Source organism: Tamandua tetradactyla, chromosome 1 (genome assembly GCF_023851605.1).
Source record: "Tamandua tetradactyla isolate mTamTet1 chromosome 1, mTamTet1.pri, whole genome shotgun sequence".
Taxonomy (NCBI): Eukaryota; Metazoa; Chordata; class Mammalia; order Pilosa; family Myrmecophagidae; genus Tamandua; species Tamandua tetradactyla.
In genome coordinates, this window is record NC_135327.1 from 202,634,942 (window position 1) to 202,651,578 (window position 16,637).

At 32.0% G+C, this 16,637-nt stretch overlaps 1 protein-coding gene across 10 annotated transcripts in view; it reads right to left on the bottom strand.

The window, feature by feature from the left end:
• LMBR1 (limb development membrane protein 1) overlaps positions 1-16,637 on the bottom strand; it is a 293,576-nt gene that overhangs the window by 164,464 nt on the left and 112,475 nt on the right. For 8 of the 10 annotated variants that reach the window (XM_077151251.1, XM_077151241.1, XM_077151276.1 and 5 more), the window contains one exon: positions 2,380-2,483. The exons of 1 other annotated variant lie outside the window; for it this stretch is intronic. In XM_077151251.1, the coding sequence (XP_077007366.1) occupies positions 2,380-2,483 (104 nt within the window). Of the gene's footprint in view, positions 1-2,379; positions 2,484-16,637 lie in introns of those variants that run through there. One more of the 10 variants, XM_077151293.1, reaches the window with a different exon arrangement.

The following is a 16,637-nucleotide window of genomic DNA, read 5'->3' on the forward strand; positions in this document are numbered from 1 at the left end:
GAATATCCATTAAAAGTTTTGACTCTAAAATTCTACAGAAATTTCTCTCTCAAACATCTCTAATGACCTTGTTCCTTCTCATTGTTCATTCTTTTCAACTCCTTCTAAACAATGCAGAACCTTCTCCTAGAAACTCTCTTTTCTATTGGCTTCTGGAAGATCACTCTCCTATTCTCATGCTTAAAACCCCACTTCAGAATTCTTCCTTGTTCATTTTCCTCTGCCAGCATTTTATGGTGCTCTTTTTTTTCTCCCTCCATATTTTATCCTTTGCCATCTCATCTAACTTGTTGGCTTTAACTGTGCTTACCATACTTTGATATGTAAGTACTCAAAGACTTTTGGAAAGTCAGAAGCCACCTTGCGTTTTAGTTCTAGTTCTGCTATTTTAGATGTATGATCCTTAGACAACTCAATAACTTTGGGCCTCATTTTTCTCCTTATAAAAAAAAAAGACAGGTTGAATCCTGAAATGCAGAGGGGCCAGGGTCTCCAGAACATCAACTAGTTCCATCTGCTATCCCATATTATCGACAGCCCCTTCAATCATGAACAAACTAGAATGGGCATAGCCCAAATACCCCTAAAGAGTGGGGAAAAGATCAAAGGTGATGGTGCAGTTATACAGAGAATGTAGGGTTTAATAAATAAGTATGACTGCTAAATCATTATATTGATATTTTTGTTAATCTCTAGTATCTTGGAACAGTTAGTAGTAAAAACTTATAAATGTGGAATTAAAACCCATACCAAACTTTGAAATCTGTTCTACAACTAATTGTTGCAATGCGCTTTGAAACTTATTGCTTTTTTTACATATATGTTATTTTTCACAAAAAAAGTCACTTGTGATGATAAATGCAGAGCTACATGATGATATTGTGAATCACTGATTGTATACTTTGGATGATGACACAGTATGTGATTGCATAATAAACATCAATTTTAAAAAGGACATTTAAAAAAAGAACAGGTTGAACTAAATCCCTTTCAGCAATAAGACTTTCCTCAAGAAATTACAAACAAATAACTTTTTAAACTAAAACTATACAATTTTTTCACATTACATATAAGACAAAGAATTTTAATTGCCAATCTTCATAATACATCATGATAAAAAAAATTCCAATACATAAAAGCCAATTTTCTTAATGTAATGTTTTATACCAAATACGAACATCCATTTTGATCTTGGTAAACTTATAAAAAGCTAATTATTATATCAGTGGTTAATTTTAAGCTGCAGACTGTTAAAGCACTTAATAATACCTAAGAAACAGAAAAGATAAGACCACTGAAATACCATTTTACCTATTACCTCTCACTAATTCTTTCACTACAACCTTCAATGTATAGATTTGATATGTGTCACAACTAAAGTTTAATGTCAGCAGTTGTCAGTGTTATATTAAACAATTTCATTCCTAAGATCGCAGCTAAAGTTATATGAAACAAGAAATAAGAATAATTTATACAGTTTAAAACCTTCCATGCCAAATTTATCTCATTTATTTTATAAAATTATTCAAAAATAAGATACACAGACCCACTTTCACCCCATATGTCACAACAGAAATAGAATTAAAATTGTAAAAGGCATAATATGTCTACAGCCAAACTCCAATATTTGAACATATTTTGTCAAGTTTAAAAGTCAGTCAGAAAGTATTAACTACTTAAATATTTACATTACATTCCAAATATGCACAACAAAAATCTCCACGTGCAATAAAGAGAAAATTAGGTGCTTTCAGTTTTAAATACTATATTTAGCGGTAGATTACGTTATTACCACAAATTAAGTCATTAATTTTTTAAGATGCTGTTGCAAAATCTCCCAACTTGCCTACATCTAACCCTAGGATCAGTAATTCACAGTATCCTGGGAATTCAAACATCTAATGGGAGAATGTTTGACCTTACTGCATGCTACTATCTGGAAAACATTGGCTGAAAAATAACTTTTACATCAAGATATATTTTTAAATATTTAGAATTTCATGTCATACTCTAAATTAAATGAGTAATTTCCTTAAGAAAGAAATAACAGCTATTATAATTCAGGTTTACCCAATGTATAAAAGACTACCCCACTAAGTTGTACATACTATCAAAGTATTCAACTCCTAAAAGATGACTTCCCATTGTGGATATTCAGAGTAATTTAATATTATAGTTTATATAGTCACAATAATCACAATTTATTGCTAATATTGAGTATTATTAAACTTTTTATAGTTCAATGGTTTATACTTTAAATAGTTTAATGGTATAATATTTATAAGCAAATGGTTGTCAAAACCTACTTTTCCTAGTTTAACATGAAAGGTATTTATGTTTTCATTTTATAAATTTAACTCCAAACCACAATTCACTTACCTTCTTCAGGCCAGCAAAACCTTCTGATTCCAGAAAGAAAAAGGCAAAGGGCATCAACACAAATAAACAAAGATTGGAAAAAAGAGAAGCAAGATTCCACAAACCTTTAAAGAGAGATAAGAAAAAAAAAAAACAGGTTAGAAATACTGACAGGCCTTTTCAAAGAAAAGTACCACAGTAAATTGTGATTTTAATCAAAGACCTATACTTTCAATGGCAAAAATAAACATGAACTTGGAGAGATCTAACATATGCCCTGAAGTTAGAAATTAAAAAATAATTACTTACTTAAATTTAATTTTTTAAACTTTGTAACCTTCTCCTACTGGAAAAAGCTAATATAAAACTAATGATTTTTCCTCATTCTCTAAAAATATATCCACTAAAGAAACAGCATACATAGAGATCCATAGATACAGCCTCTTTAGACATACAGGCCACTAGCATTTATTGAGCACTTAATAAATGCCAGATACTCCAAGCATTTTACATACATAATCCCACTTAAGCCTCATAAATAATACTAAAAATAATAATTAGCATTTATTGAGCCCTTATGTGCCAAGCACTATTTTAAGTGATTTACAGATATACTAACTAATCTAATCTTCACAGTAATCCCATGAGGCAGAGAACATTATCGCTCCAATATGACAGAGGGTAGAGAGATTATGTAACTTGCCAAGGTTGCCCAGCCAGCAAGTGGCAGAACTGACTTCAATTTCTGGGATTTTTTTAAAAACCACTATAATATGGAAGTTTTAGTTCAGTAATTCCAAATGCAAAGGAAAAAATAAAAGAGGCAGGAAAGCTCATATAACCTTTTCCCTTTGTGGTATATTCTGTACTCTTATAAACCACAATAAATGGCAATGATTTTAAATAATATAAGACTTAGAAAGAAAGAATTTTACATATGTCATTGGGAAAGTATTGGTCCAACATCTCATACTCCTTGTAGGCAAAACACTAAACTTAAAACTGATTTTTGTTTTAATGATGTTCAAAATGGTGGTTATAATTGTTACAAAATTTATAAAATCAAGAATTAAAGATAAAATGCTGAGAATAAACTCAACGTATTACAAAAAAAAGTCCTTTTTGTAATCTAACATCATATATTCACAGATTCCCAAAATTAAGACATGGATGTTTTGGAGGGTTCACAGTGTTTACCTTGAGTCTGCAGCTGAGTACAAAGCAGGAAAGTATCACTCAAAAAGAGGAGAAGCAATTATTATTCAATGTTTTTGAAAACAAGCAATTGATGTTCTCTCAACACCTTAGCTTCCAGGTATTATTCAAAGCACTGGAAATACAATGTAATGAGCAAAAATAAAACTCTCTAACTTCATAGAGTTTATATTAATTCTCAGTGAATAAACTGAGCCAAAATAAACTATTCTCCAGCTATTTTGGTTACAAATTAACAGATATGTTTAGTAAATGCCGAAAATCCTTTTTTGGAATAACATGGAGTACAAATAAAAAGAATTTAGCTATCTAGAGATTTACTTCATTTGGTAAATAGCATAAAACTAATCTACAGTTTATTATTCAAACATTTTTACAATATGTATTTATATTATCGGGAAATTAAATGCTGTACAATTTTTTTTTTAGAAAACAATATATTACCTATTTTAATGGAAAAAATTCATTTGACCCTTTCAAAATAAAAATTGTCCTAAAATATTTTTATATTTTCCCACCTTTAAAAAAAAAAAAAGCTATACATTCTAACGCTTTTCTTTATTCTATTGAGTCCCCGCACTAAAGTAGGTATTGGAGAGTCAAAATTGTAGAGTAGAAACATGATATCTAACCTCACGGAACTTAGATCTAGAGATTACAATAATAAAAATTGCAAATATCTCTAAAGAATATGAAAAGTTTATGAGAATTTATGTTGCCTAAAAGCACTGCAGCATATTAGAAAAATGGCTTAACCCTGATAATCCTTAAGGTTTAAGGTGATCTGTAAAATGGAGAACCAGTGCAAAATGAAGAACATATAAAAATTAAAATACTTATTTTTAACAGTTTATTGAGATATACTTAATATACAATAAACTGCACACATCCAAGTACATAATTTGAAGAGTATACGTATATGTATACATATGTTAATCCATCAAGATAATGAACATATCCATCATCCCCAACTGTTTTCTCACACCCTTTTATAATTGCTACTTTCTGCAACTCCCCACTCCCTCCCATATCAAGGAAACCACTAATTCTGCACTTAGATAAGATTGTATTTTTTAGAATTCTATATAAATGGGTGAAGTAGTATGTAATCTTTGGTCTGTCTCCTATCACCTAACATAATTATTTTGGGTCAACACTGTGATATATTTCAGTAATTCATTGCTTTGTATGAATTGCATTAAATCTATTTATTGGATTGCATCCATTCCTCTGCCTATGGACATCTGGATTGTTTCTAATTTTGTTGTTATTACAAATAAGGCTGTTATAAATCCTTGTGTACAAGTGTTTGTATGTAGATATGCTTCCATTTCTTTTGGGTAAATACACAGGAGTAGAATGGCTAGATCATTTGGCCGGTGTTAAACACAGAATATTTAACATTCTACAAGAAACTGCCAAACTGTTTTCCAAAGTGGTTGTACTATTTTACATTCACACCAGCCTTGTTCAACTTCATTCATATTCTTACAAAACATGGTATGGACAGTTCTTTTTAATTTTAGCCATTCTAACCAATATAGGATCCTGTTAGAAAGACGTATATGATAAAAAATTCTTTTATATTTACCCATAGAATTGTTACTTCAAGTGCTCTTCATTCACCCTTGAAAACCCAGATTTCTATGTCCTATCAATCTCCTTCTGTCTGAAGGACTTCCCTTAATAGTTTTTGTAGAGCAGGTCTGTTGGTGATGACTTTTTAGCTTTTGTATATCTAAAATTGTCTTTATTTTGCCTTTATTTATGAAAAATATTTTCACTAGATACAGAACTAAACTGGCAGGGCTTTCCCCTTGCCACGCCCCACCCCCATGTGGTTACACTGTCATCCAGCTCGCACTGTTACTACAAAGAATATGCTGTGATTCTTATCATTGCTTCTCTGTACTTAATGGGTCTTTTTTTTTTTTCTCCTGCAGATGCTTTTAAGATTTTCTCATTACTGCTGCTTTTGATAATATGATCATACATTTAGCATAGTTTTCTTCATATTTCTTGTGAACAGGAACAGCAGAACTTCTTGGATCATTGAGGTTTATGGTTTTCAATATCTTTCTAAAGTTTTCTACAATTAATTTTCAAATTTTTTCTTTTAAAACCTCTCCTTTAGGGGGCGGGCCACAATGGCTGAGCAGGCACGGTTCTCACCTGCCATGTTGGAGACCCGGGTTTGATTTCCGGTGCCTGCCCATTTTGAAAAAAACTCTCCTTTGGAACATAATTACATCACTGATGTACTGTCGCTTTTTGTTTTGTTTAATTTTGGATAGTTTCTATTGCTATTTCTTCAAGTTCACTTACTTCTTTCTGCAATAACTAATCTGCTATTAGTTTCATGCAGTATGTTTTCATGTCAGATATTACAGCTTTCATCTCTAAAAGGTCAATTTGGTTCTTTTTCCTATCTTCTATGTCTCAACATGACCAATCTTTCCTGTTCTTCTGGAACATACAGAATACAGTTGTAGGAATTATTTTATTGTCCTAGTCTATTAATTCTAACATTTGTGTGAGTTCTGTTTTAATTAACTTATCTTTCTCCTCTTTTTGAGTGATACTTTCCTGCTTTGTACTCAGCTGCAGACTCAAGGTAAACACTGTGAACCCTCCAAAACATCCATGTCTTAATTTTGGGAATCTGTGAATATATGATGTTAGATTACAAAAAGGAATTTGAAGACATTTATTACAGATCTTAAGATAGGGAGATAGGGATCATCTTGGATTATCCTGGTGGGCACAACTGAACTATATAAATCCTTACTCTTAGGGCAAAAAGCTTCAGGATATCCAGTCCTTGGCAGGTGGATGGCTGCAGACTGAGAGGGCCATGGAGGTCAACTCTCCCAAGAACATGGAGGGACACACTATAGCGCTGTTTCAGCTTTTAGCTGGAAAATCTGGAGTGCTGGGGATGGTGGTTTCAACCAGCTGAGTGGGCAATGCCACTTCAATTCTGGAATTGGCAGAAAGCTAAGAACAGCCTGCCTTCTGAGGGCTGAGGGGAATAGGTTGTCAACGAGCGCCATCTGCTGGTAGGGGTAGAAAACGCACCTCTTGGAAGACATCTAAGAGGTTTTTGAGTGAAGAGGGCTATATGCTAGGCAGGCAGGCAGAAAAGAGTATTCTTGCTTGGGAAGCAGAATTAAAGGACTGTTGGCATCTTCACCTGACCCTCTCCCTGAGGCCACGTGGAACTGGTATGCACCCCATTCACTGGTCCCCTGCCCTGCCCTGGCTGGGTAATACTGACAAACCAAGCATCAGAGCAACAACATTAACACAAAGCCAATCAATAATAAAATCTTAGACAAGAAAAAGAATCCAATCTTCAGAGTAAACTCACCAAAATAATACAATATCCAGACACCAGCAAAAACAAATTGCAAGCCACATTAAGAAACAGGAAGATATGGCCCAAAGGAGCAAACTAAAAAGTTGAGAAGGTATGGAATTTGGAACTAATAATCAAAGATGCTCAAACAAATCCCTAAATCAATTCAAGGAGATGGCTAAAAAAATAAAGGATAGTAAGAAACTACTAGGTGAACATAAAAAAGGATTTAAAAACATGCAGGAAAAATAACAGATCTTATGGGAATGAAACACACCACAGATGAAATGAAACTTACAACGGCTGATTTGAAGAGGCAGAACAAAGTATCAGTAAGTTAGAAGACAGAGTATCCAAATTCGAATAGACAAAAGAACAGATAGAGAAAAGAATGGGAAACATAGAGCAGGGTCTGAAAAAATTGACTGCCAACACAAAGTATGCAAATATACACATCATGTGTGTCCCAAAAAGAAGGAACATTTGAGGGAAAATAGCCGGAAATTTCCAAATCTTATGAAAGAAATTGATATTCATGTCCAAGAAGCACAACATACACCAAGTCAAATAAATGTGAATAGACCTTGGGCAGGCCATGGTGGCTCAGCAGGCAGAGTTCTTGCCTGCCATGCTAGAGACCCAGGTTCGATTCCCGGTGCCTGTCCATGTAAAAAAAAAAAAAAAGTGAGTAGACCTTAACCAAGACACATATTAATCAGAATGTTGAACGCCAAAGTTAAAAAGAGAATTCTAAAAGCAGTAAAAGAAAAGCGATTTGTCACATAAAAGTGAAATCCAATAAAACTAAGGAGCCAATTTCTCATCATAAACATGGAGGTAAGAAGGCAGTGGTATCGTATATTTTCGATACTGAGTGAGAAAAACTGCCAAAGATTCTCTATTCTGCAAAACTGCCCTTCAAACATGAGGGGAAATGTAGGAGAGTTACAGAAAAATCTGTTAACATGAGAGTTCTGCAGGCTGGAAGGAAAAGATAGGAGAGAGGCTTGGAGAAGAATGTCAAAGTGAGGAGAATCAATAAAGGAAACTCATGGGGTAAAAAGACAAACACAATAAAAGACGTAACATATAAAAACCAAAGGACAAAATGGTTGAAGTAAGTATTGCCATTACAGTAATAACAATGAATGTCAATGAAATAAACTCTCCAATCAGAAGACAAAGAATGGCAGAATGGGTAAAAAAGTATGACCCATTTATATGCCATCTACAAGAGACTTACCATAGACCCACGGATACAAATAGTTTGAAAGTGAAAGGTTGGAAAAGATATTCCACACTAACAGTATCCAAACAAAAACAGATGTAGCTAATCTAATAATGAGCAAAACAGATGTTTAATAAACAAAGCTATTATTAGAGAAAAAGAAGTATATATATATATATATTAGTAAAAGGGGCAATTGACCAAGAAGAAATAGCAATCATAAAAATTTATAAAATAATCAGAGTGCCCCAAAATACACAAGGCAAACACTAGCAAAACTAAAGGGAGAAATACATGTATCTGCAATAATAGTTGTAGACATCAATACACCACTCACAGCAATAGACAGATCAATAAGGAAAAAAGGATCAATAGGAAACAGAAAACTTGAATAATCTGACAAATCAACTAGATCTAACAGACATATGCCGAACAGTACACCCCAAAAAAGCAGGATATACATTCTTCTCAAGTGCTCAGGGATCATTCTCCAGAACAGACCACAAGTTCGGTCCCAAAAAAGTTCTGTTCAATAAATTTAAACAGACTTAAATTACACAAAGCATTTTCTCTGGCCATAATAGAATGAAGATAGAAATGAATAACAGGTGAAGAACCAGAAAATTCACAAACATACAGAGTTTAATAACATGCTCATAAAGAATCAGTGGGTCAAGGAAGAAACTGCATGAGAAATCAGTAAATATATTGATAAAAATGAAAGAGAACACATCATACCAAAACTTATAGGATGCAGCAAAGGCAGTGCTGAGAGGGAAATGTACAGCCCTAAATGCCTACATTAAAAAAGAAGAAACAGCTCAAATCAATGACCTAACTGCACACCTGAAAGAAATAATCGAAGAAAAGCAATTTAATCCAAAAGCAAGCAAAAGGAAAGAAATAGCAAAGAGCAGAAATAAATTAAATTGAGAATAAAAAAATAAAATCAACAAAACCAGAGTTGGTTCTTTGAGATCAACAAAACTGACAAACTCTTACCTAGACTGACAAAGAAAAAAAGGGGAAGATGCAAATAAATAAAATCTGACATGAGAGGCAGGACATTATTACTGACCCCACAGTAATAAAAAGGGTCATAAAAAAAATACGATAAACAACTGTAGTCCATAAAATTAGACAACTTAGATGAAATGGATAAATTCCTAGTAACACACAAAAAAAAACTACCACTGACTCCAGAAGAAATAGAGGACCTGTATAGGTCAATTACACATAAAGGGACTGAATCAGGCATCAAAAACCTCCCAAGAAAAAAAGCCCTGGAACATATGGCTTCACAAGTGAATTCTAACAATCGCTCCAAGAAGAATTAATACCAATCCTGCTCAAACTCATCAAAAGATTAGTGAATGCTACCTAACCAATTCTAAGACGCCAATAACACCCTAATACCAAAGCCTGATAAAATTACTAAAGAAAGGGAAATTACATATTAATCTCTTCAGTGATTATAGATGTAAAAATCCTCAACAAAATACTTTCAGATCAAATCCAATAGCACATTCATTGTAAGAATTATACACCATGATCAAGAGGGTTTTATCCCAAGTATGCAAGGATGGTTTAACATAAGAAAATCAATGTGATATACCACATTAACAAACCAAAGGGGGAAAACCACGTTTACCTTGATTGACACAGAGAAGACATATGACAAAATCCAACATCCTTTCTCAATAAAAAACACTTTGAAAGACAGGAATAGAAGTAAAACTTTCTCAACATGATAAAAAGCATATCTGAAAAACCCACAGCTAATATCATACTCAATGATAAGAGACTGAAAGCTTTCCCATTAAGATTGGAAACAAGACAAAAATACCCACTGACATTACTGTTTTTCAACATTGTGCTAAAAATTCTAGCTAGAGCAATTAGGCAAGATAAAAAAAATCAAAGACATCCAAATTGGAAAGGAAGTGGTAAAACACTATTTGCAAATGGTATAATCCTATATCCAGAAAGTCCCAAAAAATCTACAATAAAGCTACTTGACCTAATAAATAAGTTCGGCAAAGTGGTGGGATAACAGGCAAAAATCAATAGTGTTTCTATACCCCACTAATAAGCCTTCTGAGGAAGAAATCAAGGGAAAAATTCCATTAACAATAGCAACTAAAGGAATCATATATCTAGGAACAAACTTAACAAAGGATGTAAAGGACTTGTACAGAGAAAACTACAAAACATTGGTAAAAGAAATAAAAGAAGATCTATATTAATGGAAGAATATTCCGTGTTCATGGAGGAAGATTAAATACTGTTAAGATGTTAATTCTACTCAAATTAATTTACAGATTTATCATAATCCCAATAAAAATTCCAACAGCCTACTTGCATATTGGAAACCAATTATCAAATTTATTTGGAAAGGTAAGGGGCTCTGAATAGCCAAAAACATCTTGAAGAAGAAAAATGAAGTTGGCAGACTCAAACTTCCTGATTTTAAAGCATATAATAACAGTGGTAAGAACAGTATAGTATTCTATGTTTATCTTCACACATAAAGATAAACATATTGAACAGTGGAATCAAAATGAGAGTTTAGAAAAAATCTCTCACATCTATGGTTAATTGATTTTTGACAATGCTGTTAAGTCCACACCACTGGAACAGAGCTCTCTCTTCAACAAATGGTGCTAGGAGAGCTGGATATTCATATCCTAAAGAATAAAAAAGGACCCCATTTCAAACCATTTACAAAAATTAACTCCAAATGGATCAAAGACCTAAATATAAAAGCCAGAACCCTAAACTCTTAGGAAAAAATGCAAGGAAGCATCTCCAAGATATTATGGTAGGAGGTAGTTTCTTAGACTTACACCCAAAGCATAGCAATGAAAAAAAAATAGATAAATAGGATTTCCTTCAAACTGAATACTTTTATGTGTCACAGGACTTTGTCAAGAGGAAAAAAAGGAGCCTACTAAATGGGAGAAAATATTTGGAGACCACATATCCAATAAGGGTTTAATACCCAAGATATATAAAGAGATCCTACAACTCAACAATAAAAAGACAAAAAAAAACCAATTTAAAAAATGGCCAAAAGACTTGAAAAGACATTTTTTCCAAGGAAGATATACAGATAGCTATAAAGCACATGAAAAGATGCTGAACATCACTACCTATTAGGGAAATGCAAAACCACAATGACACATCAATTTCACACCTACTAGAATAGCCATATGATCTAGCAATTCTGCTACTAGATACGTACACAGAAGAACTGAAGCAGGGTCACAAACAGCCATCTGCACACCAATGTTTGTAGCAGCATTATCCATAATTGCCAAAAGATGGACACAACTTAGGTGTGCATCGGCCAATGAATGGATAAAAAATATGGTATATATATGATGGAATACTACTAGGCTATAAGAAGAAATGAAGTTCTGATACATATGACAACACGGATGAGCCAAGAGAACATTATGCTGATTGAAATAAGCCAGACACAAAAGGACAAATATTGTATGGCCTCATTAATATGACTCAAATATAACTAGAAAACTCATGGTGTTAATATCTAGACATAGGTCACCAGAAGATAGAATGAGTGCAGAGAATGGGGACTGATGTTTAATTTGTGCACAATCTGTAATAAGGTTATTGTAAATGTTTGGAAATGGATAGAAGTAATGAGAGCACATTGTAATACGTGTAATTAACAGCAATGATATGTACGTGCAGCTGTTGTTGAAAGGGGAAATTTAGGGCCATGTATGTCACTAAAAGGGAAGCCAGAAGATGAAGCATGAGACTTTATAACATAGTGAACCTCTTGTGAGCAATGAGTGTGACCAATAGTACAAATATAAGAATGTTCTTCCATAAATTAGAACAAATGTATGACACCATTACAAGGTGTTAATAATAGGGTGGTATATGGATAAAAATACACCTAAAACAAACCACAGACTGTAGTAAATATACATGAGTATTTCTTCCATCAATTGCAAAAAAAAAGACATTATGCAAAGTGAAGAAGCCAAACACAAAGTACTATATACTGTTTGACCCCATTTACATCAAATGTAAATATAAACAAATTTTTAGAGATGGAAAAAAAACTGTTAGTTTTTATTTCAGTACACCAAGAATAACATAAAAACATAGAATTTTGGAACATATAAGAACCTAAAGAACCTAAGACTCCCTTGTACAGCTCACTCATAAACTCATAAGAAAACAAAATTTTTAAAGAAGATAAGTAGGGCAGGCCACAGTGACCCAGGAGGCAGACTTCTCGCCCGCCATGCCAGAGACCTGGGTTTGATTTCCAGTGCCTGACCATGCAGAATAAAAAAAAAATTAAGTAAATTCTCAACCATAACTTACAAATGATAGAACCTGGATTAGAATCCACAGCTCTTTCTTCTCTCTACAATATTGTATAATATCTCATACTTAACATTCAGAGTGAAAAAGACACAATAGTTTGAGTTTTAATAATAATATCTGCCAAAAAAGAGCACATTAGTTTAATAAGATTTACTAAGGGAAATGCTTAAACTGTGAACATGATCCCCATTAATCCTATCCATTGGTATAAAACAAAATGCTTAGTTAAGCCTATGATAATCTGTAAACCAGTAAAACAGACAAAACATTTCTACATCTGTTTTCACAGTTGTTTATGTGTGTGTGTGTGTGTGTGTGTGTATGTGCACATTCATCTAAGCCTTCTATTACTTAAAATATCTTTCAAATACATAAAGGTTTAAAAAAATCTAATTTCAATAAAACACTGAATGCTTAATGTTTTATAATGTACTATAACAAAACCTAAAGTATTCACATTATTCATGATTTAAAAGATCTTACTAATCCTTATGGTAAATGTCTAAGTGGCAGTTTATGTTGGCCAAACCCGGGCTTAAATAGCAGTCTACCACTTATCAGCTTTGTGAACCCTAAAAAAAGGACTTCAATTCTCTATAGTTCAATTTCATCATCTACAAAATGTGGTACAACTTAACTCATAGAGCTCTTATGAAGAACAGAAAAGAAACAATATATCTAAAATATAAAACAATGTCAGTGCTTCTCCCCTGTCCTGTTTCAACATAATAAAAACGGACCAAAGAAATAAAATATTCTGATGCACACCAGCAATAAGACCAAACAGAGAAAAGAAAATAACGTGAGTTATAGATGAACTTATCTCTCAACCATTTTCTTAAAAAATTATTTTCATTAATTATACCAAAAAAGCTTACACAGCAAAATATGTACACATAAATATTATATAATATAAATGCATATTATGTTATTGTTATAATATTATCTGTAATATAAATATATATTATAAACATGTGTGTGTGTGTGTATATATATAAACAAAATCTAGGAATAGAAAATAAATTACAAAGAAATCTGCCAAATTATTAACCTGTGAATGTAGTGGGATTATAACAGATGATATTTTTTCTTCCTACTTTTCTGCATATTCTAGGTCTTCTAAGAAGAAGGGCATAAAAACTCAACAAGCATATTTAAACACTTTTATGAAACTCAAAATTGTCCATATCTTATATACTTTCCCCCATAAAATGGGCAAAGAACAAGGCTGAATGAGATGGAAATGTGGAGTTCAGCCTCACTCATTAGCCAAGTACCCCACTCTATTTAAGCCTCACTGAGTACATAATTCAAATTCTAGCCTCAGCAAAATTACAAATTATTACATGTCAGAGACTCAAAGAGTGCTCTCAAATAACTGCAACCATGAATATTAAACCTTTGAATGCTAAGGGTCCACTATACTTTTGCAATGGGGGAAAAAAGACATTTACTTGTTTTTTGTAATTTGAAACATTAAATACTACAGATAGTCTAAATAAGACTCTTTTTATTGTTGTTGCTGATAAACAAATATATATACTTTCGGAACTGATCTCTCTAATCATATATGAATCCTTCACATAGTGAGTACAAATTCAAATTCTACTCTGGACGTCAGAGGTTAAAAAATAAAACTCTGCCTTAGGCAAAAGCTTGCAATTGAGTAAAAGGTATCAACAGTGACTACCAATACATTTATTTAAAAGTAAAGACAGTTACCAAAAGTTAAATAAAGAAATCTATATCAACAGCTCATAATATGACAGCGTTATTTTCTGAACTGAAGAAAATGATGCACAATTATCAAACAGGTTCTGAACAGCAAGTAATTGCATTTGTTATAAAAGTAAATGCTTTCTTCTATGTACTATATTTTAGATAAATAATATAAATAATTTTTAGTTCTATTTTCCCAACTGCCCCTTTTCCAGGAGATTCACCATTACTGCTGGTATTTTGACAATCACAACTGTAGAGAGGTATTATAATCTAGGACTTTCATTATATATATCTCCATAGGAAATATTCACAGTACATAGATAATATGATAGTTGAAAATCTTATCAACCTGCCTAACAGGATTATCATCTACATAAACAACTATCTTTTTTAAAAGTCTAAATTAATTCAGCCATTTAATTAGTCTAATTAAATGCAAAATTAAATGTAAAAGATTAAGCTTATTAACCAGAATAAAAAAGCATGAAAGTCTCAGAATTAGCTTATGCTAGTTATAAAATATGCAACATAGGAAAGCTAAAGTTACTTTAAAGAAAACATCTAATACATACATTCCTAAGTACCTATTATATTCTTGGTAATTCTGCAAAACAATATATTTCCAGCATTTTAGAAACATATATTAGAGGAGTACACAAAGATACCCCTTACAATATACCATAATTTTGATGTCATTCTTTAATTAAAAATTACTATCAGGATCAATACAAATGACAATTTATTTATTATATATTATTGCATTTATTCATTATATATTATATTATATTAATTTGGGGAAAAAATAGATATTACTCTAATTTCTTTGCTTCAGAAAGAAAACTACATGCTTCAATACAGCAGCAGAACCCAAAACATTTATAATATTATCATTTGCCTAATTCAATAGCAATGAGACCTTTTTGAAAGATATCCAATGACCGTACCCCCAAAAGAGATATTTGAATCTAAAACAAGTCACTTAATAATCCCAGAATACCTAGTCACAAAAAAAAAAAACTGAATTGCCAGATTAGAAGTGTATGCATTAACTTCTAGCTCCATCTACTGGAATCATAAAACATTTCAAAATACAATATCCCATACTCTGAAGTAAATAATCTATCACTTTCCATCAAACAGACAAGAAATACCATTAAATTAGAAGATTCATATATAACAGATTTCAGTCATATTCAATAATTTCCAAAATTACAAAACCAAGTTAAACCAATATTTCAGTAGAATTTAGGGTCTAATCCAATCATCAAACATGACTTGCATAATAAAAAAAATATTCTACCAAGAAAGCATATGCCTAAGAGGAAAGACTACAAGTTTGCTTTTGAATAGTAAATATTGTGAGAACTTCAGGATTAGAGTAGCTTTTCTTATTTATCTAAAATAAAAGAAAAACAAAAAAATTAAGGAACTAATAGTTAATTGTGAAACTTTTCACCTTAATATACCCATTTTCTTATAAGGAAAAGTAATACAAGTACACTGTAGAAATATTATAAAATGCAAACACCATTTGTGCATATAATACACATGTACATTTATTTTTTTAAAAAGTAGGGCCAGACTATAAATCTGCTTTTTTTCAACACCTTTCTATATTAATAAATACTTATCTGCAACATCATTTATAACAGTCAAAAAAACACTCCACTGTTCAGAGCTACAAAAATTTAATTAGGCTATTTTGCTACTTTGAATACTTGTTTTCTTTCATTGTTACTTTTATAAATAATGTCAATAAATATCCATTTGCTATCTTGATGAACATTACAATAAATTATAGAATTACATAATAAATTGTTAATAAGTTACTAATAACTATTAGCACATTATAATTTATTAAGGATGGACTTTTAACACTGATACATAAGTAGATAAAATATTTTTGCAAATTTTATTGCTCATAATCTGAAAGCTTGGTTGGTTTTTTTTTTTTAAATCTGTGGAACTTAAAAACAGATAAAACAAAGACTAATTTTGTATTTTTTCCTTTAGGATGTCCAAAACAAATAGCATGTTGCCTATTCCTATAGAAAATCAAAATAAGCACACAGATCTCACAGAGATTAGTTAGCTTCACTGTAGTTATCTTTTAACAGAGTGAATCTCAAACTGGGTAATCATGTCATAAATGTGTGTCTCTGTGTCTGATCACAAATGAGTGTGGATAGCTTAACAAAAATTGGGCCCTATAAAGGGAAAATACCTCAAAAACTGAAGAATCATTTCCTGATTTTATCTAAAGATACAACATAATCCATCATTCTCCTATCTTCCAAAGGTTTATCATTGTTTTTTCACTTAGAAATTTAAGAGTTTCATATTTTTCAACTAATTTTTAACATATAAGATGCAAATGTGCATACAAAC